The sequence below is a fragment of the Colias croceus genome, chromosome 6, assembly GCF_905220415.1.
Source record: "Colias croceus chromosome 6, ilColCroc2.1".
Classification (NCBI taxonomy): Eukaryota; Metazoa; Arthropoda; class Insecta; order Lepidoptera; family Pieridae; genus Colias; species Colias croceus.
The window spans coordinates 9454119-9480388 of record NC_059542.1 but is presented as its reverse complement, the minus strand read 5'-3'; the positions used below and the strand labels follow the sequence as shown (position 1 = coordinate 9480388).

General features: G+C 32.4%; 2 protein-coding genes across 2 annotated transcripts in view; one reads left to right on the top strand and one right to left on the bottom strand.

Moving 5' to 3' along the window:
• Window positions 1–26270, top strand: part of LOC123692240 (NAD(P)H-hydrate epimerase) — a 494715-nt gene that overhangs the window by 260776 nt on the left and 207669 nt on the right. The window lies entirely within an intron of this gene.
• Window positions 1–26270, bottom strand: part of LOC123692236 — a 218378-nt gene that overhangs the window by 26546 nt on the left and 165562 nt on the right. Inside the window, exons 6-8 of the mRNA XM_045636958.1 lie at window positions 14456–14611; window positions 13336–13452; window positions 10578–10755 (exon numbers count right to left, since the gene is read on the bottom strand). Coding sequence (XP_045492914.1) covers window positions 10578–10755; window positions 13336–13452; window positions 14456–14611 — 451 coding nt within the window. The remainder of the gene's footprint in view (window positions 1–10577; window positions 10756–13335; window positions 13453–14455; window positions 14612–26270) is intronic.

Sequence of the window (26270 nt, the reverse complement as noted above, 5' to 3'; positions counted from 1 at the left end):
TTTGAAACATCTCCTTCCGAATATTTATACGAGCTTGTTCAAAATTAAAATGAATAAAACACAATACAGGAACGCAAACAATATCTTAACGCCTGGACGCCTTCGCCTCGTGATAATGGTAGGAAAAGAAATAATATTGTATACATTTCGCGTGAACCTCGTTTGAAACTGATTTGTTAGGGTTTATGATTGTCACAAATATAGATACTATTGGAGTGAAGTTTGGTGTTAATTATATTTTAAGTAGAACATGTTTTTAATGCGTATTTTGAATGTACTGATGAAATGTGTAGTAGAGTAACATCTCAAGTTCGATTGCAATATTATATTTATCGTATATAATGATTTATAGTATCGAATCTTGATGTAATAATGAAGCTGTATCTTTTATAGCATTCCAAATTAAGAATTTAGAATATTGTTGTTGTAAAATATGCTAGTTTTGACGTGACAACGTCTTATAATTCGATAGAGCCGCCTGCACGCCCGAAAAACATGACTCATGCGGCGTTACCTCGCTCTGAGGCGTTCCATGTAAGGCTTGAAGTGCGAGCGAGAGCGCGGAACGAACGACAAAGAAGCACAATCGGACATTGTCACGTTCAACTATCGTCAGTAAACCGACTTTACAGACAACCAATTTTTTAGTTAGTCTTAGGGTTTAGGAAGATAGGTATTAGTATAGTGTAGATTCGCACTTATTCTTGTAAAACAGATTACTTTGTCTTTAAGGATGAATATTTTTATGAAAACTTCGAATATATAGACCAAGGACTGACCGGTTGGTTTGGTTGGTAGTGACCCTGCCTTCCAAGCTAGAGGTTGTGGGTTCGTTTCCCACCCGGGACAAATATTTGTGTGATGAACATAGATGTTTGCTCTGTGTCTGGGTGTAAATTATCTATCTTAAAACCCTCCGCAATCTAGACGTGAACAAATCCAGTGGACCGGACGGTTTGCCAGCGGTAGTATTTAAGAATTGTGCACCAGAATTGTCTCCAGTGCTGACGCGCCTTTTCCGCCTTTCATTAAAATCATCGTATAGTTCCCAAAAGCTGGAAGCTTGCCAATGTTCAGCCCGTGCCGAAGAAGGGTAGTCGTGCTGATCCTACGAACTATCGACCCATATCAATAACCTCCATACTCTCTAAGATTATGGAGCGTATATTGAACGATCAACTACTTGCATACCTAGAAGCCAACGACCTCCTAAGCGACCGACAGTATGGTTTCCGCAAAAAGAAGTCAACTGGCGATCTTCTTGCGCACGCTACGCATTTATGGGGGGAGGCCTTGGATAATCACGGTGAGGCACTTGCCGTCTCCCTAGACATCTCCAAGGCTTTCGACAAAGTTTGGCACGCGAGCCTTTTGAGCAAGCTTCCATCTTATGGAATTCCAAATGACCTGTGCGTCTGGATAGCTGATTTCCTGAGTGAACGTACGATTCGTGTCATTATTGACGGTTGTTCGTCAGATGAAATGACCATTAATGCCGGTGTTCCTCAGGGATCTGTTCTCTCAGCGACTTTATTGCTTCTGCACATAAACGACCTCCTCAAACCTAACATGTTCGGTTATGCAGATGATACTACTGTCGTAGAGAGGTACCTGTCCAGCGCTCAAGCATCTCAGGTCAGTATCAGATTTGAACGGGAGGCCATGATTTCGCGTATCAACTCAGCCTTGCTGGACGTTACGAATTGGGCCAATGATAATCTGGTTGAATTTAACGCTACCAAAACACAGGCGTGTCTTTTTACTGCGAAGCGGAATCCACTTCACCTATCTCCTTCTTTTCATGATGTACCGATAGCATTAACCCCCAACCTCGAATTACTGGGTATGTCGATTTCTGCAAATCTAAACTTTCGTCAATTCATTGAAGCCAAAGCCCAAGTAGCTGCCAAAAAGCTTGGCATATTAGCAAAAGTGAGACATTTCTTCACACCGGCACAGCTCCTTCAACTCTACCAAGCTCAAATTCGGTCGTGTGTGGAGTATTGTAGTCATCTTTGGGCGGGTTCCGCCAAAACTCACCTTGGTGCTTTGGAATCAATGGAGAGACGTGCTTGTAGAATCATTGGCGATCCCTCATTAATTCGTCGTGGCCTCCAAAGTCTTGACCATCGCCGGCAAGTAGCATGCCTATCGGTTTTCTACAGAATTCATTTTGGTGAATGTGCGAATGAACTCCACCACCTGGTTCCATCTTCCCCATTTCTTCACCGCTCATCTAGACGGGGAATGGGATTCCATCCCTTCACAGTCGACATTCCTCAATGTACGTACGCAGCGTTATGCAAATTCTTTTTTCATCCGAACTGCGAAGGAATGGAATTCTCTTCCATCGTCGGTGTTCCCCGTGGACTACAATATCCAGCTCTTCAAGTCCAGAGTGAATAGGCTTCTTCTGGGTAGACGTGCTCCTAAATAGATCGCATCACTGCTTTACATCAGGCAGGATAGCGGTCAAACGTCTACCTATTTATAATAAAAAAAATAAAAAAATAAAAAATAAAAAAAGAATTAAAGAAATCGGTTCAGCTGTTCTAAAGTTATGCGCTGACCAACACATTTTGGGATTAATTTTGATATTATATGTAGATAGATTAATATCCTCTTTTGAAGATAATACAATCTGAATAAACTCAATTATTGCTACGATCATAATTAATCGATTTAATTATTACGTTCAGTTCAGTACATATTGTTTAATGTACTGTACTATGTAAAAATATGATTACTTTTTATTATTAGTATTGTTCAAACATGTCCAACATATATTGTCTTATTAGAAATACAGTCTCACAACACGCATTCAACCTCGAGTTAACAAGAAGACGCGCTAAAAGGGAATAAGCCATAAAAAGGGGAAAGAAAACATCTTTAACAAAAATGCTTTGTTTTGTAATTTAGTGGGCGTGGCCGGTGATCATTACGTTAATAGCATTAATGGAGTAGAGCGTCCAAGTTCCTTTCATATCGATATTTTTTATTCAACAGTAAGATAAGATGAATTAAACCAATAAATTTATTTGAAATTGTCAAGGACTTTTTCTGTACAATTATATTTCGATTTATTGCTCTGATAATAAGTTTGGTAAGTCATTGAGAATTCTAAAGTATTGATTTTCAAAGAGTCACTTTCAGAAAGTTAACGGGTAACGTACCGATGTGAAGTTAGACAAGTTTGATATTTTATTAGTTAAATATCAATTAGGAGTAAGTGTACCTATGAACCTTTTGGATTGTGTTGGTAAGGTTCAAATCAAACTTGAAATAAGACAAGACAGACATAGTTGATCGGGTTAACATTTATTGCAATTTTATTATATCTGTAATATATGTAATCAATTTGAAGTTACAGTTAATATCTGTAAACCACGTGGCATGTCTTTAATGTCAATAAAATGGAAAAAAGTGGGAAAAAATAAAAAGTTTATCGAAAATAAACGTCAGCACTAATCTCCCCAAAATATTTCGGCTTAACAGTTCTTTTCGCAAAAAACACGATAATTCCAAGTAATGAATGTTTAGCTGTTTTGTTTTTTAAATTCGCAGTAAACTTCCTCAATTAATTCATTATTATACACTTTCTGGTGTAATCGTTAATCTGGATGAGTGGAAAATGATGTTTTGTAAGATTTTTTTTTATAAAGGGCGCCATGGCCTCATAATACTTTATTAAAAAGGTTTATCTTGGGCGGAAGAGGAACTGTGGGGACCTCAAAGTTACCTTAAGCACTTTAGTGACCTTGCCTTATATTCATGCTTAGTGCGTGCTAAATTATGACAATTTTTTTTAATGAATGCTACCATTTCGCATTTATGCAAGGTATTATCTATTAATGAATATGTTTATTCATCTGTGAGATAAAGCGTTGATTGTATTATATACATAGGTACAAACAAAAATGCTGTACAAAATCATCACTCAAATGACATACGAAACGAGTTAAAAATTCACCAATTCATTAGTACCCTAAACAATTCATACCTTCGTAATTAGCAAGGGTAGAAACGGGATTTTTATATTAATTTCTATGACGCTTAACGCACACTACACGCTGTAGGCAATTGACACACTTTCCGCTTTCCCGCCTTCGCCCCTCCCGTATAAAGGTGAGCGCACACTTATCCGAACACGTCGAACGAAACGAATGATACAAATTAAAATTTTTTACACGAAGTCTTGTTAAACTTAGCACACTTGTACCTGAATTTTAGACAAATTTTGATGACATCATCGGATTCGATATGCGATATCGTCGACCCCGCAGGAGCTCTTGTATGTTTGTTTGTTATAAGGACGTGACATTTAGCTGCAAACGTCAAAGCAATCAGATTTTTTCAGCTAAAAACGATTACTTTGGCTGTGTCGATTGTTATCACCGCGATGCGTGCGAGGCTTTGACTTTGAATCGTTGATACATGAATCAACTTCATGTATCAACGATTCAAAGTCAACGTTCGGTACGGAAAAGTGTGCGTTCACCTTTAGTACTACGCTTCAGCTACGCGAGTAATTATATCTTATTAATCTTTGTACAACGCAAACAATATGTTATTCAGCTTTTAAATTGTGTCCTGTTTTTCCTAGGGACCAATTGTACATGTACTTGTATAGACAATGAACGTCCTGAATTGTTGCCAATGCATTATTATTAGACATCATTATTTTTGGCCAAGGTTTTCAAAATAACTTTCTTCGTGTGATTTTAGTATGTTTACGTCTTATATTATATTTTTGACAAAATGTTCTATTTTGATTAAATATTATATCGACTTAATGTCATCTTTTATTATTACGCAACATAACAAACTCACTTTTAGATTTGCAGTAAACGTTTGTCTCCGCGTGCACACGTTACAAAAGCGAAGCGAAGCGGCCGGGTTCGCTAGCGAAGAATAATACCTGAATGCAGGTAAATCCCCTAGAAGACAAACTCCCAACTTCGAGAATGTTACGTGCAACAAACAATGCGACGCCCGCATGAGATATAATATTTCTAAAGCGCATTAAACAAAGCTTCATTCCAAGTTGGCTGGGTGTCGGAGTTGAGTACTAATTAAATTGTTTATAAGTAACAGTCGCGATAGTTGGACTGACGCGATACTGGATATAGTTATATTTTATGTGTCCCTTTAGTTGCTAATTTACAAACTCTGATTTAACTCGATACTGTTTACAAGTTCTTGTGTATCGACATAAATTATTTTAATATAAATACTGTATGCTATGTTAAGATGTATAATAAATTATTGGGTTATTATGTACAATAAAACGAATGAAGGTTTCCTTTTACAACTTTTAGAAAACCAAGAAAGTTAACTTTAGAAACAGCATTCACTTTGACTACAATTATCCTTTTGAAGGAAGACAGTTATCAGGACACAAAACACAGCTCGAGTATCATACAAGAATCATTCTGACTGAAGCGAACCCATCACTATAACTGTTTGCGTTTAAACAATGCATGCCCTAAGAAGCTTTGTGTTTCAAAGCCGCTGCCAATGAGTGTCTAACACGAGTGTCCGACATGAGGCGTCAAAGCGGACAGATTCAGACATTCCCCACGTATTTACACGAAGCAATGCTGCTCAAACAAACGTCTACACTGAACATTACCTTTGCCCACTCGACCGGAATATTTAGAACCAACAGACACGTTTCAATACGTGTTTGTTTACTGTGAGCCGGCAAATACATGCATGTCCCGTATATGAGCATTCGCTTGATTTTGCGACTTACTAAGTTATTGGTTATACGAGAATGGCTGGAATAAAGCTTGTGGATTCATTATATATGTAACAGTAAAAGATAAATACGAATTTTGATACGCTGAAGACTTTTGAAAGATCGCTACTGTTATGTTTCCTTTTGTTCGTCTTCTATTATATTAGTTATTATTAGTAGCAGAAAAATAAACAGATGATTAAATGTTATCATTTAATCACATTTATTCTTAAAAAAAAGTTTTTTTTTTCTGATATAATATGTATATTAGAAAAAAAGAAATTCGTTTCTAAAAACTAAATTTTTCACGTCAGTTTTCTAGGACATTAGTCTACCCACGCTTATAATTTAATGATTATTTATCCTAAACAGAAAGCACTAGACAGCCGTATGTCTCCATTTAAAGAAATGAAAACACATTTGGTAAATATCTATCAAGCGTTTTTCGCCTTAAATTTATTTCAATAATAATAAACAAAGCTTTACAAGTAAGATTTCTTTCGTTTGATATATTAGGACACAATTTTTTGTTAAATTTATGCGAATGTATTACAATTTTACAATTCCTTCGTACCTACAGTACTTAAAAGGTTGTGAAGTTTTAATATCCAAATAAAGCCCTCAAAGTAAACGCAACGGTCAAAATATATGAAAAGCCCTAAAGCTAACTAGAATCACATTCTGGTCATAGCATAAACAAAATTATCCACCTGAAATTCCGCACACATTATAAAATGCTCCAAATATCCAAAGCGGGTATAAATTCAAAATTTCCCAGTAGAATTTTTATTGTAGTGCTGAAAGCAGTTGTCGTTGCAAGTAATGATATGGGCAATGCACGCTCGCGCGAACAAAATGTATTGTAAAGGCTTGTTAGACCGCGTTCCCGTTCTGACTTCTAATTAAATGTTTTGCGTATTATATTGTGAGTATTTGGAACATTTTCTTAATCTGATTTTAATATTAAAAATGTTTTGAAAAATATGATGGGTAAAAATGGAAAAGAAGATCCTTATCGTCTCAATAATATACATCTATTTACATCAATAAATAATAGATATTTTAGTAGGCTATACTGTTAATATTTCATGCAGCATTTAATTTCTCATACAAAAATTAATCATCCTCAAAATATTATATTTCTACTTGCATCATACTAATTATTATCATTGAAACGCAAACCTCATTTAAAGACTTATGGAAATCGCAAACTTAGTAGTCATTTATAAAACCCGTCAAACAAACCAAAACCTGAAAAAGCTTTAGATAGCTGAGCACAAATAATCCATAATTACTGGACGTTTTCAATGTTGTACACAATTTTATACCGCTTTGAAACGATTAAATACAGCAAAGCATTTAATTCCCTTCATTTCGTACAAATCCACGGCTGAGCGGTTACTGTGAGATTTTTCTTAAATATATTTATTCAGTTGCCAAGTAGTTGCATTTCACCCAAAAGTTCTCAAGGTAAATTGCGCTGCAAGTCAGTCGGCGCAAATATTGAAATTGTAGAGTGGGATTGGTTTGCTTTCTGTGCTCCAGAACTGATGTTTACATCGAAATATAAAAATTTCTTACGAGGCAATTCCCTTACTTTCAATGCGCCGCTTTCATTCGAAAGGTATTCGTAATTACTGTTTTGTAGGATCTACTGGTGGTGAAAAGTACAGAAATTGGAAGATTTTATCTGGATTGTAAGAAAGTTCATATTTTTGTTTTGTGTTTTTATAGCAGTATAAAAAAAACTTGGTAATATTGATTTTAAGTTGCCATTCTTATATTATAAGTACGTATTTCTAATTATTTCTTATTCCATCTATATAACTTTGTTGGCTGATTGTCTCTAATTAATTTTACATCATAATTAGAAAGCCTGGGTCGTACTTACGCTTATTTTTGCTATCATATTATATCGTATCATTATTAAACTAATATCTAAAGCATACCCTTAACCTCCTGGGGCCTGCGGTCATATATATATTACATAAACAATAAAAAAATATTTCAACGCCATCTTTTGCGTATATGCGGGAATAATACCTCAAATCGATGTTGTGGTATGTCATCCGCTATACTAAACGGTTTTTGGTTTTATAAGTGACAGTGATTTGAAGTATTCTCATTTCGAAGTTGACGGTGGATGTGCGACGGCAAACACGTGGTCAGTAATCTTACATTTCTAGTGGAACCATTCGTATATTGCAGTATATCTTTGTATATCTAATTATAATAGATATTATTTCTGCAACCGCAATAGTTATTTTGTAAGATAAATCTAAAACTTGTGAAAAATATGAATGTTTTCTTTTATGTCATACTGGTAAGACATTTGGTCTCAATTCTTGCCAAATTGGTATTGGTTATTAGGGCCCCATGTATTACCTATATGACATTCTTTAGTTTATGTTACAGATTTTATTATAATTTTCAAGGATTATAAGATACTGAGATCTACCAACACCTGGATGAGTCAAATATTGACCTATATGATGGACCTATGGAGTTGTTTGCCGGTTCTTCTCCATAGATACTGCTTTCCGAATCGGTGGTAAATGTTAATACTGTTGTGACGATTCAAAATTGCTTTTAGAAGAAGTCTAATTGAATAAATAAATGTTTGTGATGAAGATAATCCCCCAAATGATACCGATGAAGCCGCCCAAATACCAGAAAATGATTCTTCTTCCATTCGTCCAATGAGTGTGAGTCATTTCAGAACAGAATCGTCACTATGTATGTCATCTCCAGTTGTTGGCAGACCATCTCGGGGACGCACATGACTTGGACCAAGCATAAGAGGAGGCTGACCGAGAGGATAATCGAATTAAGACCTAGGGGTGGACGTGACAATATAAATACACCGCCACGCCGGTGCAAAATACTGGAACTGGTCGTTTCTCACCCTTAAAACTACCTATCTTTGAACCAAGTTACAAAAAATAGACACAGAACAATGGATAGAATAATAAATATTCAGATTCAAGTTTAAAAATATATAATAACTAAAAAAACATGTAGATTTTCTTCATTTTCATAAACTTATTACACTTGGAACTGGGACCTGTAATATATATATGACATAAAGAAAATCCAAGTTTTCCACGAAAGATTTTTTTTCCATTTTTTTGAATATCTATAATTGCATTAGAACAGATACAGCTAATTTTTATTAAAAAAGAAAGAAAAAAAATCCTGGGTCTCAGGAGGTTAAAACAGCTGATGAAGATAATTTAGTAGTCAGACCGCATTTTCAATTCGGTCACATATGTTTGTGGCAAAGGTAATAGGACGTTATAAAATCAAAGGGAAAGTATTGGAATTGGGCCAGGCCTTAAAAATGCATAGGTTAAAAATAATATTCTAGTGTACAGGTACGAAAATAACGCAATATTTTTGATGCATGTTACATAGGTAACGGCTATATCGCGAATTTTTAAGCGAAGTTTAAATTAAAAACTTTATTTGGCGCGACAAATTGGTTTTAGTATATGTTTTTTATTTATAAGTTATACTTTGTATGTACTTGATGAAACCGTTTTTAGAATATTAAATTATAAAAAGTTTACATAAATAATAGAGCCATTTATTAAAGAAAGAAAGAAAAAGTTTATTCAATGGCACATAGCCTCACAAGGACATTATGAAAACTATATAAACAATACTTATATGGTTAAGTTATAAGAACACACATTGAAGTGACTACACACTTCAATGTGTGTTCAATAATACACATTGAAGTGTGTCGTCTGTGAAGCATGATGCCATTAAAAGGGGAAATCACAGATAAAACATAGATAGATACAGAGTCATTTAAAATAACCACAAGAACATATTTTATTGTCTTTGTTTTGTGTCGTTAGGAGATAATTAAAGTAATTATAATGGAGTATTTGTGATGACAAAAAAGAAGTTGATATAAGTATCTAACATTGCTTAAAATACACGCTACAATTAATCTTTATTTAAAATATTTATAAATGAATACAATACACAGTTAATGTTTTTGATTAAACCGTATAAATAGGAACGCAATGCACTTTACTTACATTTACTATTTTCACTAGAATACATTTCGATGTTTGAATACCAATTGCGATTGCGAATATTTATTCCTGAAATATGCAGATTCTAAATCGTTTCAACCAAAACAAATATCTTTAATATTTGCTTAATGTAGTTACAAATATACTGGGTTTTAGTGAAGTTCTAATTACTTTATTTGGTATAATAATTTATTTGAGAAATCTAATATTAATGCAATTAATTATTATAACGTATCCAAAGTATGTAATGACCATAATATCTATAATTTCAAATAACCAACTAATAAGGTCACGAATAAAAGTGTTTTTGTAAGTTAGATAAACTATGAAAAAAATGTATTTTGTGCGCGTTGCCGTGGCATATTCTGAAGGTGTATTTATATTAAGCAAATCTTGATCATTGTATTAAAATTTGTACTGACACATGATATCATACTGATTATAAATATGTAATACGTTAGAGTTAGATGATAAGAAATATGAGTACATTAAGGCAAGATAATCGAGATACGATAATATAATATTATTGTTTTATAACTTAAATAGCATTACGAAGGTAACTATAATAATTATAGTAGACTTATCATTATGATCATTATGATAATTGTATTGTACCTAACAGTAACCTTACTTCTTTTTTTTATATTTCCACCAATTAAAGTCGAAACGAAGTTTGATGTCCATTACAACTAAAATAGCGCATAACTTTCCTTCTTCTATTTGTTTCAGCTCCACCTATAACAATTTGTATTTAAATTTAATTTATTACAATCAAAATGGCGCACACATACCTGAAGACCGGTCTCTCGTGCCAAGCACGGAGGCAATCTGCGGCCGCTCCTCATTGATTACCAGCTCGGCTCTCTCGTTGTACACAGTATGGACACTCGAGATGCAAGTCAGACGCAGCTGGCCACGCTCGAAGCTCTCCGGCCTGACGAGGAACGATAGCTGGCTGATTGATGCCACCTGGAATAAGGAAAAGTTGTACTCGAAGGACCAAAACTTGTAGATAAATTGTATGGCAATAAAAGGGCCAAAACTAACTTAAAAATGAAGGATGGAAACGTGGAAATTTAACATGCTTTTATTAGCTTCATTTGTTTGTTAGTAATCGACTTTTTTTAGGCTCGATTTAGAGCGACTTTTAAAGGACAGATTTAATTCAAACTTCGTATGAACAAGGATTGGTGACAATACTATAACTTCATTTATCAACCGAGTTTGTTTTATTTTAGTTATAAGTATAGATAATTTGAATTATTGAAGTTTTATTTCAAATATTAATATTCTTCTCTAATGTGAATACTGCAAGTAACGAAAATAGTATTGTTTAATATAACTATCATTGTTGTTATTTTGAAGTTAGCGCTGCGTAGTTTCAATAACTTTAGTATTCAATTTGCATAAGTTTCGAGTTTGGGTATTGACAATTCATTATTATTAGTTTCTCAAAGGAGTCATATTTACGTGAGCCCAGAATATATCTTAGAAGTCCTTAATATTAACTTCAATAAGACTGTCTCGTGGTAGCTAAAGACTTAATACATGTCTGGGTTTATTTAGAACCAGTTACATTTATATTATCGTATTTCTAAATTAAGCTCTCCTTTTCCCTCCAAGCGTATATTACGTTATATAAATAGATGTAAGAATTCCCATAGCACCTTAAACTATAAATATTATATTCCGTTCATTCTGGCATTAAGAATTTACAGAAGAAAAAAACCTTCAAAAATACTTAATGTTTTCTTTAACTTCAAAATAAAAATATTACTACATAATGTATAAACATTATATTTTCGATGTACTGCAAATTACTATTTACCGTGCAAAATGTTTGGTTTTATGAAATTGCATTCACAGAACTTTCCAAGTACCATTATCATAAGGTTGTACTCTACAGAATGAAAACCATTGTACTTACTATAACTATTCAGACAACGAGGGGTGTCTCTAAAATAATTTTAAATAGTTATTGGATCGTTTGCTCTGAATAATTTTCTATCGAAGACATTACGGATACAGCATCCTTCATTATGCAGGGTCGCGATCCACATAATAATGTCATCAACCCTTTCCTGAGTATTCTTTACACTTATCATTATCAGATTTTATAGAGGTGCATCCAAATACTTTTATAACATGAATAAGAAATTTTGGAACACTTATTTTGAAAAGATATTAAAATACATGTTTTGAAAATTCGCGAAGGATATTGGCGTCCTCAGATAAAATTATGCGTTTCCATATAAAATTTCACAAGTTTAAAAGTACAAATATTTAGGGGAGTAGAGAAGGATATCTCATTATATTACGTTGGGTGCAATCAATCACGGATAACGTCTCTCATTTGTAATGGATTTCATGATAAGATATCATAGCATCTTAATGTGTAGTCTTCCTCCTCGTGCACTACAAACTTAAATAGCTAGTCCCAATGATATTATTGTTAGTAAAAATGTTACCAGGCACATGATCTTCAAAAACGGCACACTAACGCACACACAATTAAACGTCAAAAGACAAGAAAAAAACACTGTAGTTATTCATGGCTAATTGGTCACATTTCAATGTGCCAAAGCCAACTGGAGTCCTTTTTACCTATCTTTATTCTAATAATATCATTGAGAAGTCCTATGAAAGAGTACGGAATTCTAGTGACGGTATACGTTAGACTTTCACTTCTTAGCATAATATTTACACGAGTAGTGTACCCTGGAGACGAATATACGAGCACGTATGTATGAAAGTAGAAAAAGAATCTAAAACAGTTGAAAATCGTGTCTCCAACAGATATAGCTTCGTTGAAACGCAATTTTAGGGTTCGTATTTATTGGCTGATCAAAATTGTGCATTTTAAAGCATAATGGAAATTATTTTTGATTTAGGGACAGGAATACCCCAGGGTCAATCGTGAAAATGTCAATTGTGTAAATTGCTATTCGTTATTTTCAACTTCAGAAAGGGATATAAAATATCCTACAGGAAAATAGCAATTAATAGTGTCATCTTCTCCCGTCTGTCTTTACCAATCCGCTTAAGATATTAATACTTAAAAATCAAGCAATGATTTTATCGTAAAAAGAGGCATACTGATCGTTTAGGCTAATGACAGTATGTTTCCTACGGGACTAAGCGGCCTTGCAACGTTCAACAAAAAGCGACATTGGGGTCTAATCGATATTCCCAATGTGAATTGAACATAAGAATTTATCGTTTTACTTGTAAATGTTATCTTCAACTATTTTTTGCCAATACGCTTTCTCGCTAATTTAGCCTGGCTCTTAAATAATTACACATTTTATTCCAATAAAAACACAGATTATCCTTCTTTACGGATGCCTAAATATAAATAGAGAAAAACAACTATTTATTTTATAAAAAAATCACATTTTCAAAGAGACATCACTAGGTACCTACTGGTATATTGTACAAGCTAAACTGAAGCGAAATCTACTTAGAATTTATGTCAATAATAATCAGATCATTATCAGTATAAATAATACTTTAGTGGACACCTATAATTCCCTATTTCCTCAATAATACCTTATTGGACGATCCTCTCGTGCTGGTGGGTATCACGTCGGTCACGTCCTCGTCGAAGTCTGGATGTCTGGAGGTCGGGAACATAACTGTATCTTGGCTTTGGAGCAATTCACCATCCTGTAGAAAATGTGGATTAGAAACGTCCTTATTTTAATAGCTATAGTAGATACATATTTTCTCTATTGAATCTTGCTTCAAGATGATTTGGCTAATTGAATTTGTTTACCTAAATATATCAATCTGAAATCAAGGCTTGTTATTGAAAAAAAAAAAGAAAACTTTAGAAACAATAAGAATTTAACAGCGTGACATTCACTAGATTAAAAAAAGCATTTATGACATTAATAAATCTTTGATGGATTGTTTGATAAAGTATTTAGCTACATAATATACATAATGCCATAAAATAAATCAAATTCTCTACCTCCGCAGGTTTAGTAACTAGAGTAATTAAAATCTATTCTCACCACAAATTCGTAGCTTAACATCTACAAATCACTATCTACTATAAATATCTAATTAAACAAAGCCTGTCCATAAACTCAGACATAAGATATTGTATACCTAATATCTATGTTACAGCATAATGATTGTGAACGATAGACTAGCGGTACCATTTGTCAATGTCTAAAACCAATTAGAGAAATTGTTGAGAAAATCTCAACTCGCGGTATATTGTTTGACGTAAATTTGTTATAGGATATTTATGTGGTACAAGGATAATTTTGATTGTTTCTGTCTATCATTCTAATCGGTTTGTTATATTTTATGGATAGCTAAGTAAGTAAGCGCTATTTTTTATTGCTCAATTAATTTTAATCCGAAGTGCAGTTCGGACTACTAACTTACTAAATTATAAGTTAGCATTCGGTGGGCAAAATGTACTGCATCAAGTCTTAAATTCAACTGTTATAAAATAATAACAACTAAATCCAAAATTTACTTTATAAAATTCGTTTATATGAAGTAATTTTTGATTTTAGTTACAAAATGCGTTTAGATATTTTTAAACCAATCTTAAGTTGCTAAAAGTAGTTTTCACATAAGCTTTTCAAATTTTAGCGCCTCAATAAAAAAATTACCTATAATTGAAACACTTATAAAATTATAATTTAAATACCTGGATAGTATCCACAAATGGTCCAAACGCTTTCCAGGGGCTGAATATGATGTTCGTATTTTCGTCCCCAGGCGGGGAAGTGGGACCAACATGTATGGGCAGTGAAACCGCTGGACTAGGCAGTATTCTTTGCTGAAATATTGGCTTGCCTTGAATCTGTAACAATGACAAAATAAATTAATATAGTTACGTAAATAGTGTGTAATAAATACTTATCACTTAAAACTCAAACTCAAACATTCATTTATTCAATTAGACTACTATTTAGTAGCACTTTCGATTCGTCATTACATAGGTTAGTATCTATTTTTAGCATTTACCTTAGTATTTCTTATCACTTAATTTATTAGGTTCTTTTTTATAAAGGAAACTTTGAATTTGGGATAGATGCTCATAAGACAGTTATTTTATCTGGTAATATTTTATTATCAATTGGAATTGTTGAATAGCATATAAATATACTCATGCTGTGTGAATTCCTGGCACTATAATTTCAAAGCATAATTTTATACTATATATATATATATATATATATATATTATATTATAGTGTACCAATTGATTCTCTCAAATAGTAGCTTAAACGCTGTTCTAAAATTCTATCGAAGAGCTTAACGAAAATCAATTTTACATTTTATGAAAATAAACTTTTAAACAAAAACTATTAAACTAATCCTTGTTATGCATTATTAGTTTTTTCGCTACTTAATTATGGGATAATTGTTAAAAATATATTTTATTAAATTATGTTAGCGTTTGGTCTTTAGATTTAAAAAGTTCAATTTTAAGTTTACGCTACCACTTTACCTACATTAAAATCTTCATATGTATTAGTATCAGATAATATCTAACCAAACTGTTATTTATCCATCAATATTTACTCAAACACGGTACCATTTATTGCTAAGTAACATAACAAATCAATAAACAGAATTTTCCAGAGAAATCATGAACTCCACATATCTATATAAAGCTGAACATAAAACGTATAACACTCGAGGGGATTGGATTATCTGCACCTTTATGAAACTTGAGCTAGTGAGAATAGTGACACTTTAGTGGATCGAATGTGTCGTAAAAACCTTCCTCTATTCAGGATTACGTTTTATTGTACTGACATGATTCCGCGAAACTTTCGGATCAAATATATCCTTGAGGATCTTTCTGTATTTTTAATCTGGATCAACAAAAGCGCGACTTCGACAAACAAACTCGGTGACACCGACATTTACTCTTGCCGAAGCCAAATAAACATGAATAAAATGTGGAACGAATTCTATATTAAGTTTTCAGTTCTTTGTTTATAATTGTCTTTCGTCGACAGCTCAAGCTTGCTACTTCACGCCCTTTTTATGTCTTTGTTTGTTTTTATAATTAATATTTTATCTATACTTACAATAATAATATATTTTTAATTAAACTAGGCAACCAAATCTGTATGAGATCTTCACCGCATGCAACCGCATCATGTAGCGACGGATGTGTCTTCAAAATTGAAGGAAATTGTAGGTTCAAATGGAACTATGCAATAGAACCAAGATCTCTACGTATAATCTTCGTGTACTATAATATAATTTTGTCATTCTGTTAATTCATGAACGCATATTTTAAAATCAGTGCTTTTACTATATTATATTATACGGTACGTGAAAAGTCAATTTACACGCAGGTATTTTAAGGCCTGTATCAATTTTTGTATTATAGAGGCTATTATTAAAATAATACGATAACTACCATATTGCAATTAAACTTAGTCCTTACAGTAAAGATTTCTATGATTTCTTCGAATAATATCAAAACATTGCTGGACGTTACCCATGTTACACATTCTAGCGCAAGAATTTATTTTCATATTTTTTGTTAAACACAGGTGTACAGACTCGAGCTCACAGCAATCCCTTTACAATTATTAAGTTGCTTTGATATTATTTTCTCATTACATTTTTGGATATATTTTTACCATGAATAAATTCTATTATAAAATACTTTATAAGTAGATTATGCATTATAATACCTATTTTATCTTTTGTCAGAAAGTGAGATTTGATTTATAAAACGAGTTTAAGAATCCGTTAGAGCTCTAATAATTCTGTTGTATTTTTTTTTCAGGTCAACATAGGTGGAGTAGCCGCCAATAAATTACATCACGTTTGACTGAAATTTGAATTATTTGATATTGTAATCATCAAAATGAGCTAGTTAGGCTTAGCTTGTTACATTTGAGTAATATTCGAGTTTAATTTGATGGCTACAACTCGAATATTAGCAGATACTTCATATCTCTAATCACGATGTAACATAATTAACGCTGTATTAATTCCAAATTACTGGCGACAAGCATTAGCTGATAACAATATGCAACAAATAGGTCTCATGAAGAATAGTTATACTCATAATATTGAGCTTTTTATCAAGTCTTATCCTACTAGTCCTACCAATATTATAAATGCGAAAGTTTGTTTCTTTGTTACTCCTTCACGCAAAAATGTTGAACCGATTATCATTTAATTTGGCACACATATAATTAATGTAACTTATTTGTATACGAAAATCCCACGGGAACTATGCGAGTTTTCTTTTGACTACGCGGGCGAAGCTGCGGGTGAAAAGCTAGTTATTGCTCAATACGAAACGCTCGATAAATTCTTTATAATTTTATTTTATTACATCGTGATTTAGTAACAAGTTAATTTTGTAAAATGTGTCTTAAAGAAGCTCTAAATAATGATTTATTTACCTTTATGTATACTATTTCTTTGGAAAAATAATTAATCACCAAACTTGTGGCTCACTGTGCCCATTAATAATGATATTTTTTAATTTTATATTTCTTAAATCCTCAAACTATAAGTATATGAATATTCATAATATATTAAAAAAATGGCTCGCTAGACAATGTTTATAACACAGGTGAACAATGTTATTACAAAACTAATGACAAGCATGAATCACTAAAGAAGCGTCTAGAATATATTCCTTATAGAAAGCACCGGACATCGCCGTATGATGGAGTGTCCCCATCATTTACTGCTTTCGATGTATGAGTTTGGAAATAGATTATTTATCATCGAGTTTTATGTTAAAAAAATGTTCTGAGACTATTGAAACACTATATAACGATAAAGAATTGATAATGTAGAATTAAATATTATTTTTGAAAAGAGCGCTGTTTTATAGAAATAAGATATAGGTAAATAATTTTTATAAATAAAAATAATATGCCTAGTTTAAAATATACATAGTTAGCATAGTTATGAAATAATTACAACCTACTGACTTCTGAATATAGATAAGATAAGGAAATAGAGATATAGAGTTGCAATCGTCAAACTAGAGTTTTCTAATGCAACTCAACGCTACCTCATTCCTTATGTTATCTAACGAAAAGCCTTTGACCAAAGAATGAACAGATGTTCGACTTTGACCAAACCGACCACAATCGAGATCACCAACCACTATTCTTCCAAAGTTATTCTTTCAAAAGCACACACGGCCATTAAATGTGCATGTGCGGTGATCCGGAATGTGTTACAGGCCAGGGGTAATGACAGGGAAGGAAAGAACGGGACAGAATTAGCAACACAAAGAGGACAGAGGGACGAGACATGAATAAATTCCTGCCACTTTTTGCGGCGCGGTTAGCATTTTGTTGACTTGCTCTTTTAAAGTTTAACTTTTTAACTTGGGCTTTTGTTTGCACTTACATTTTATAGAATAAATGTGTTGTTGTTTTATTGTGTACGACGTGATTGTATTATTATGAAAATTTATTTTTCGTTTAAATTAAGTTTAATTATACCCTCACTACTCAAAATATTGTTTATGTATAATATTCTAAATATAATTGAGCTAATTAAATATTCAAGCAAAATTTTAAGAACAGTAAGGTATATTTTAATGTTACAATAATTATGATAATATGAAAATTTGAATATAATTGCGAACTTCAAACAAATCAACCAAACTAACCCTTGCTACAATTGTAATAGAAATTCCGATACAAAAATTTTAAAACTTCTACTATACAAGTGTTTACAAGTACATACCACATCGAATGTTTTCAAAAAACCCTTACGACCCAGGCTTCGAATAAACGGCATTAAAATCACGGTCATGTCACTTATGTGCCACCATTTGCGCCCCAAGCATAATCATATAGCCATTATTCCATATATTATGTTTTATCTAACGTATCTCTACCCCATCCCAGTAGGCTCATTTGTATGCGAGTGACGCATTTTATTCCTGGCATTATTTACTTGAGCCCTATTTTCTTCTTCCTTTATAGAATTACCGATTGGATGTATGCGATGAAAGATGATGTTATTTATTCCTTCACAAGTTTATTCACAGCCAGTATTTTGCGTATAATTCGAGGGGAAAGAGCATCGAAATTTCTTGGATTATTTTCTTTATTTTGGTGGTGGAATTAGTCGAATTATATTTTTATAAATATAACCTACGTAAGATGAATGTAATAGCGACTACAAAGTCGCTTCTTTTTTTCTTAAAAACATTTAAAGATATGTGTGATATCACCTAAACTAAACTTTGGAATTTAAAAAAAAAAACCTTAATCAGCATAAACTACTATAGGCGTAAGATAACCTATACTAATCATCTTTTGCATAGCAATATCTACAAAAGTATATACCCCTAAACTGTTCTTCACAACATGCTTAAAAATTCCGTCCACGATGATAAAGTTAGAAAAATTCCAGCAAATGAGATTGGAAAAATTCGTACACAACTCCGGTTAAACATAGGCTTAGGCTTATGCTTTAGCTCTGAAGTTAATCCTTACTGAAGTAAATTAAAACTATGCTGGCGATGTGACGGTTACAGTGCGAACAGCAATATATGCAAACCGCATTTACGACACTTGAGTGGCTTGTATGAGGTTTTACATCAATCTTAATAACGCAGATAGACCTGACGTATGTAGATATTAATACTGTATCCAGTTAGTTTTGTAGAAAAGGTGTAGGTGAGTTACCTCATGGGTTTAACGCCACCGTAAAGCAGAAGAAAGATGCGTATCATTCTTTTGATTGTATGTTTGTTCGTGTGCATGTTGAAGATGGTCACAAACAACGTGAAGTTTAGAAAGTTGAAATAACGAAGCATTTAGATTATACATTATTTAGACATTGAGCTAAATTAGCTAACGTCTTCCTGAGGACATCTTTCGTATGACAAAGAGTCATAATGTTTTTCATAAGTGGGACTTTGTAGAGTACCAATCGGTTATGAAAATGCTAATAGATATTATGAATCGTTGTATCTTTGTAACCAATGACCTATTATACTAGTAGACGCGGCATACGCGAACATCAATGCACTAAAAACAGCGTATTAATACATACCTACTTACTAACGCATTATCACCAATACAGTTGTTCTCTCTTTCACTCTCACGCACGAGACATAATACACGTCTCACTCATGTACTTCGTAATAACAACTGCCGATTAAAATATAAAAAGAACGTCCAGCCACGACGCTGAATGGTGCGTGACTAAGTGAAACTCGGGCACTTAGCTGAGTTTTTTCTTGCCAAAATAGAGAGCGGGTAACGTATCTAGCTCTTATAAATATCATAGTTTGTAACTTATTCTTTAATTAAACGACCATTCTTTACAGATGTTGCTTAATTTGTATTACTCTATTTGAAATATTAAATTCTTTATTGGATATATTTTTGAACTAAAAAAATTCAAAAGTCAGATAAGCAAAATTTTTTTATGACAATCACAGTTTATACATATTGGATTGCTGAAGTATTTAAAGCTAGTAATTTAATTATACCCAAATATATAGACGTATGAGTATAATGTAAGCAAAGTTTTCACCAGCTGACGTTCCCACTCGCAAGTTGCATAATGCTACAACTTTAATGCGTTTTGCATAGAATATTTGGTGTTGGAAAAACATCGCCTCAAAGATTGGGACAAAAAGCTTAATATATTTTATCTATTTATGAAGTTTAAAAAATCTCTTTTACATGTACATTTTGCCTTATCACAATTGTAATTGTAAAATTACTTTCAAAAATGTTCATTCGTATTTTTTTTATGAAGTTAATTTTTCCTCAATAAATCAGTCGAGCAATGAAATTCGTTAATTACCAAAAGGAAGGAAATGTGACGGTTCATTTTGTGTTGTTAATTTTCCGTGACTTATGAGCTAGCGCGCAAGAGCAACTTTTGTCTCCGCAACTATTTTGTCTCTCCCACCCATGGGCTAGTAAGAAAGTGCGCGCACGTAGCGACGCAAGTCCCCATAGAGTTGATGGGAGAGATGAAAATAGTTGCGGAGACAAAAGTTGCTCTTGCACGCTAGCCCTTAATTTCACGAAATTATTATCATACGGGAAGTTGTTACAAAGTAATAACTTTAACGTTTTCATGGTAATATTTCGTAGAAAAGTGTTCAGTGATATTATTAAGGAATTATAAAAAAAAGCAATGTTAATATAGTATTATATGTCGGGCATACTTTCCAAAAGTTTCCTCAAATCTATAATATATTGGTAAAGAGAAAATTTCGGGAAGAAAGATAGGAACAGAACTTTTGAGACGATTTACTGAGAATAATTCAGTATGATTTAAATAAAAATCAGGTTACAAGACTAATAGAAAGTTCTGATTTCATTTAAAGCTACTCAATGCTAACATTAACGTGAATAAAATTTATATTAAATAATCCTGTATTAAATAATTTTACCACACTATACATTAAAAAAGCCAAGTATAGATATTAATTATTAATTCATTCTATATTTCAAAATCCTCTTTACATTTTCTATCAGTTTAATATAAATGTGCTCTTACATGATAATACATTTCACAGAGGCAGTAGGCTACGTAGTTTAAAAGAATACACAGAATATCCATAGTTCCAACTTCTTCATTGTATTAAGATAGTTGGACACTTAGAACAAAGATTAACTTAGCTCATTTACTGAGGTGCAAAGTTCCTTATCATTTAACAACACCCTTTCAGCGTACTTTTAAAAACTTTCAGCTCGAAGTGCTGTTGAACAAACTGTAGTGAGATAAAATTCTTTATTACATGCAATACAATAACTATGTGAAGACAGCGTGTTTTGTTACGGGATGTATTAATAATATTATAATATTTTAGAAGTGAATATTGACTAGCATTTGCGTTTTACGAACTGAGAATGTTATTTGTTTCATTTGTGGTAGATTTAGATGGAATGACAGATAGAAGAGAAATATTATTGGTTACAATTGTTAAGATGTGATAATATGGTGACGAATGAAAACTCCTGTTTTTCTATTTGGTAGAGTTATACGCTATCTACATAATATTATACTTATAATATCTACCTATGGCTTACTACTGTCTTTGTTATCTTATCTTGCTCTTGCTATGAAAAGATTAGATTATTATAGATTCGCAATGAACTAAATTAAGCGTCAACTTTTTGCGCATAACGTGCCTATGTCCGCTTAAAATTAAGGTTAATAACCCAGTGACATGTTAGACATTTTGCGTACAAAATCCAAAAAACGAAAGCTATTTATCAACGTTATAATATTGAATACATGGACTGACCGCTAGCTCCGTCCCCTGTTGGAACTCCTCCTTTGTGCATGTGGCAGTTTATTTGACAATATCTTCGCAGTTGGAAGGTTACGAATAATCGGTCTTGTCATTTTGTGATATGGGTCGCGAAAGAATTGAATCGTCCTGCCTTTATTAATAGGTGTACTTAATAAATAATCCGGTGGGTTATGAATGTTTGCAGTTTCATATAGCATAGGAACGATTTCATAAATAGTTTTAAACTTGTGTTTTTGATATCTCGTTCGTAGAAAAAAAAATGGTAAGTTCTTTTAGAAAATGTTGAAATTATTTATTAAAACGTTAACGTCAAAAGGTTTTCCTTATTATATAACTTCATATTGCAATGTCGTACGTACTATGTATAATAAATAATCTTTAATATCATGAAGGAAACTCCATAAATGATTTCAGTTTATTTTAGCCCAATGAATGTCGAACGTTGAACGCTGTTCCAATAATGATTTGTACTGCATCGTCATGGGTATTGTAAATGACGTCTTTTCCACGAAAATCACGTTGAATTTATTTAAGATGTAATTAATACGACTGCTGTATGTAATTGAAACTTTACCATGTATTTTCAGGTGCGGGCACAAGAGATTTAATATAATTAAACATATACAAAACGATAAGCCTAGATTAACCGGGTAATGGAAATTAAATTTGATTGCATTCAATTAATTTTACATGAATATTAAATTATTTATAAATAAGTTGTTAAGTGGATACTTGTAGGTACCTACTTATATATTTTGTGGGGGAATTAGTATGGTAGGTAGTTTTTCTAGTAAAAATATGTTATAAGAATAAAGAATAATATTTAAGAGAAAAATTGTATTGGTTGTTTATTTAGATAACTTTAGTATCTAATCTATAAATTAATAATATTATTGCAATTATAACCGTATCTACTTATCCGATTATAAGGTAAAGTTTAAGGACGGATAAAAGGCAATATCGAATAGAGATTGGTACCCTTGGAACTAAAAATACGTAAAACTTGTTCTGTCTGAATCTCGATTAATACATACGAATTTGTAGCGAATATCCGTAACTAAATGCCTCCACATAAACAGCCTGTTCTTTGCCGATTTGTACACACGACGAACGATTATTTCCAGACCGATAAATATATATGTGAATTGAAAATAGAGCATTTGCAAACGTTTTGTTATTCGATTCAGTGAAGTCGAAAGGAGTCTTTCGATGTGAAAACATGTTTCACATGTTATTGAAGTTTGTGCTACGGACGGAAAGCGGTAGTTTTATTGTCAAACTGTATGACACGGAATGTATCGTATCGCTTAAAAATACTATGTTCGAAACAACGATGACGCAGCAGATTATGAGAGACTTTCAAAGGAAAGTTGGACCAAACGTTCGTGAAAGGCGAAAATAATAGGTGAATAGAATTGTGCTTGTCTATGAAATCAAAAGCATACGTTCGTACTTTTGTTTTTTCACAGGGATGACGCGTTGCTGTGGTCCTATCTCAGGGAGCTAAATATTTGAACGATCGGCACTTTTTATTTTTCTACCTTTTTAATCTGTTGGTTAGTTGAAATTAGACTAAAATGTGATGATACTTGAACTGCTTTCTTAAATATTAATGATGATGTTACATTATTGAATACATGTTAAATCACCATTAGGGTAAAATCATTATTATTGCAAAGGGAATTCAGTTTAAAATATACATAACAATGTCAAATTCTACAGAACAAGAACTTATGTGTACACTTTTGAGTCTGAATAAAACGGAACGAAACCCTGTCTTATTTACCTTATTCAATGTGTACGTCACAAGAGAGTAACTTTATAATTCGAATGAACTATTTGAACCCATTATTTCATGAATTCAACATTCGCCCGCTAAAATTGTGCACGGAATTGAATTTTCTCCATTGTACATTCATGGTAGGATACGAGTACAAAATTCTAGTTGCAAAAGATAATTAATGCAACGTGGTTCATGTATAAAATTGTTATGTAACATATTAATTTGTCAATGTGGCGTTGAAGTGAAAATTTTGCGGTCTACGGTATACACTTAGTTTACGATAATTCGTCAAATATGCAAGCTATAATGAGTGGTGTCATGAAGTGATTATTATATCATAGATTCAATGAATTTATATCATTAGAACGCTAATAATATCATAGATTCAATAAAATTCATATTTATGTTAACTGTTATAGAGATCGCTAATAGTGAATCAGATGAGTACCTAGTTTTGTTTACAGAATTCGGGTAAATACCGTAGTACGTAGCTCTAGGTATTACTGTTTCGACTATAACCTCTATAAATGTTAACGTAATTGTTAAATCTGCAATATAATATTTTTTACAAGTAACTAAGCATAACAACATTGATTTTTATAATATTTATTGAAGACCACCGTAGAGCTGATATATTCCTCAAATATTTCGGCGCTCTAAAAATCTTAAATACACGAGAAATTACTGCAGAAGTTGAAATTTAAGTAAAATAAACAAAAAGACACATTGCAGGCCTTTATCGTATCATATTATTAAATTAATATTAAGGGTCAATTAACGCCCAGAAGGTACTCAAAAAGTAATCTCAATATTCACATTCTCGATTTAAATTAACGTCATTGTACAATTGATGACGCTTTTAACGACATGTGGCCACATCCATAATAATTTATATTTATCACAATAAAAGGAATAATATTCATGTTTCTTTAAAGTTTCAAATTATAAGGACAAAAAACAAGTTCATTCAAATGTTGTTTCTGATATTTTAATGGTAGTAATTCATATTATTGCATTTGAAAGTGATTTGAAATAAATTAAACTTAAATGTACGTATCGTGCGTAAGTGTACGCGCTAGTTTTAGGTCTACATAAAAATATGCAGTGCATTATGTACTTTTCTTTACGGAGATAAAAGTTGAAGGAGAAAATTAAATTGCTTCTGTTTTAAGTAGATTTTGAGAAATCTGACTATTAATTTTGCAATGCAACCTTTTTGTCCACATTTTACCTGGGAACTAGTATCCAAAAATAAGTACATAAATTTTATATTGTGCATTTTACGCACTCGAAACTGATTTTAAATTAAAAAAGTTTGAAAAACGACTTTAATTTAAATGGAAAAACAATTATCGTTCATTCTGTAGAGCTTTCCGCTTGCTCTGAACACCGCATTGGTAATAAATATTATATCGGATTAAGCGAATCAAGTATGAGTGTATAAAAGTATTGCATGCAGTTTATCCAGAACTTTCTCTGCGAAAATAAATACAGGGGTGTTAACTGATGGTAAGCTGCGGTAGGTAGGCAACCGTAAAGAATATAAGCAGTAATAAATAAATAAATATTTCAGGACAGTTTTCACACACGGCACGATCTGATCCCATACTAAGCTTTCGCTTGTGTTATGGAAACCAGTTGGCTAATATACATACTTATATAAATATATAGGTAATTAACACCCAGACACAGTATTGAATATTATGTTTATTTTATTTGGTACAGTAACTTGTAAAATGTTATTGTAATAATTATTAAAATTGTTTCACTACGTCTATAGTCTAAATGTTAATTACTGTTTTATAGTGTTTAAACAAACCGGAGGGCCAATATTATCTGAATTTAAACATAATTTTACTAATTAAAAAGCATATCTCTTTCAGTTATTTTAATATTAAGTATATTTTAACATTGTGAATATAGCAAAGTCTAACAATTTCAACATTTAATAAGAGAATATTAACACCCTAATTATGACGGGTCGTAAGTCATAACATACCTCCGGAAAGCTTGTTTCTACAATAATCCATTTATCAATAACCTAGTTATATTTCAACAAAATAAGCAAGTCGCATAGTCAAGGTTGTATAAATTCGCAATTATTGAAGAATTTTAATAAAACAAATTTCATGAACACTTCAACCAGATTATTTCTCAAATTACTTCGATAATTAAATTCTGCATTAAAGCGGGTTATCGAATGTCTAATTATACAGTGAATTTATTAACGCTTTCTTTGTTGAATCTAGGTTGGATCTCATCCATCACGACTGTCATGACGTCACGTCACGCGTCAGTTGACGAGTATTTCTAATTGATAATTATAAGCACTAGCTTAATGAATGGCTAAGTAGCACATGATTAGGTACATAATATTGTGTGTTTTGTGTTATTGGTGGTTGATTTTTGATTGGACTGGTTTAATCAGGTTTTATCCGGA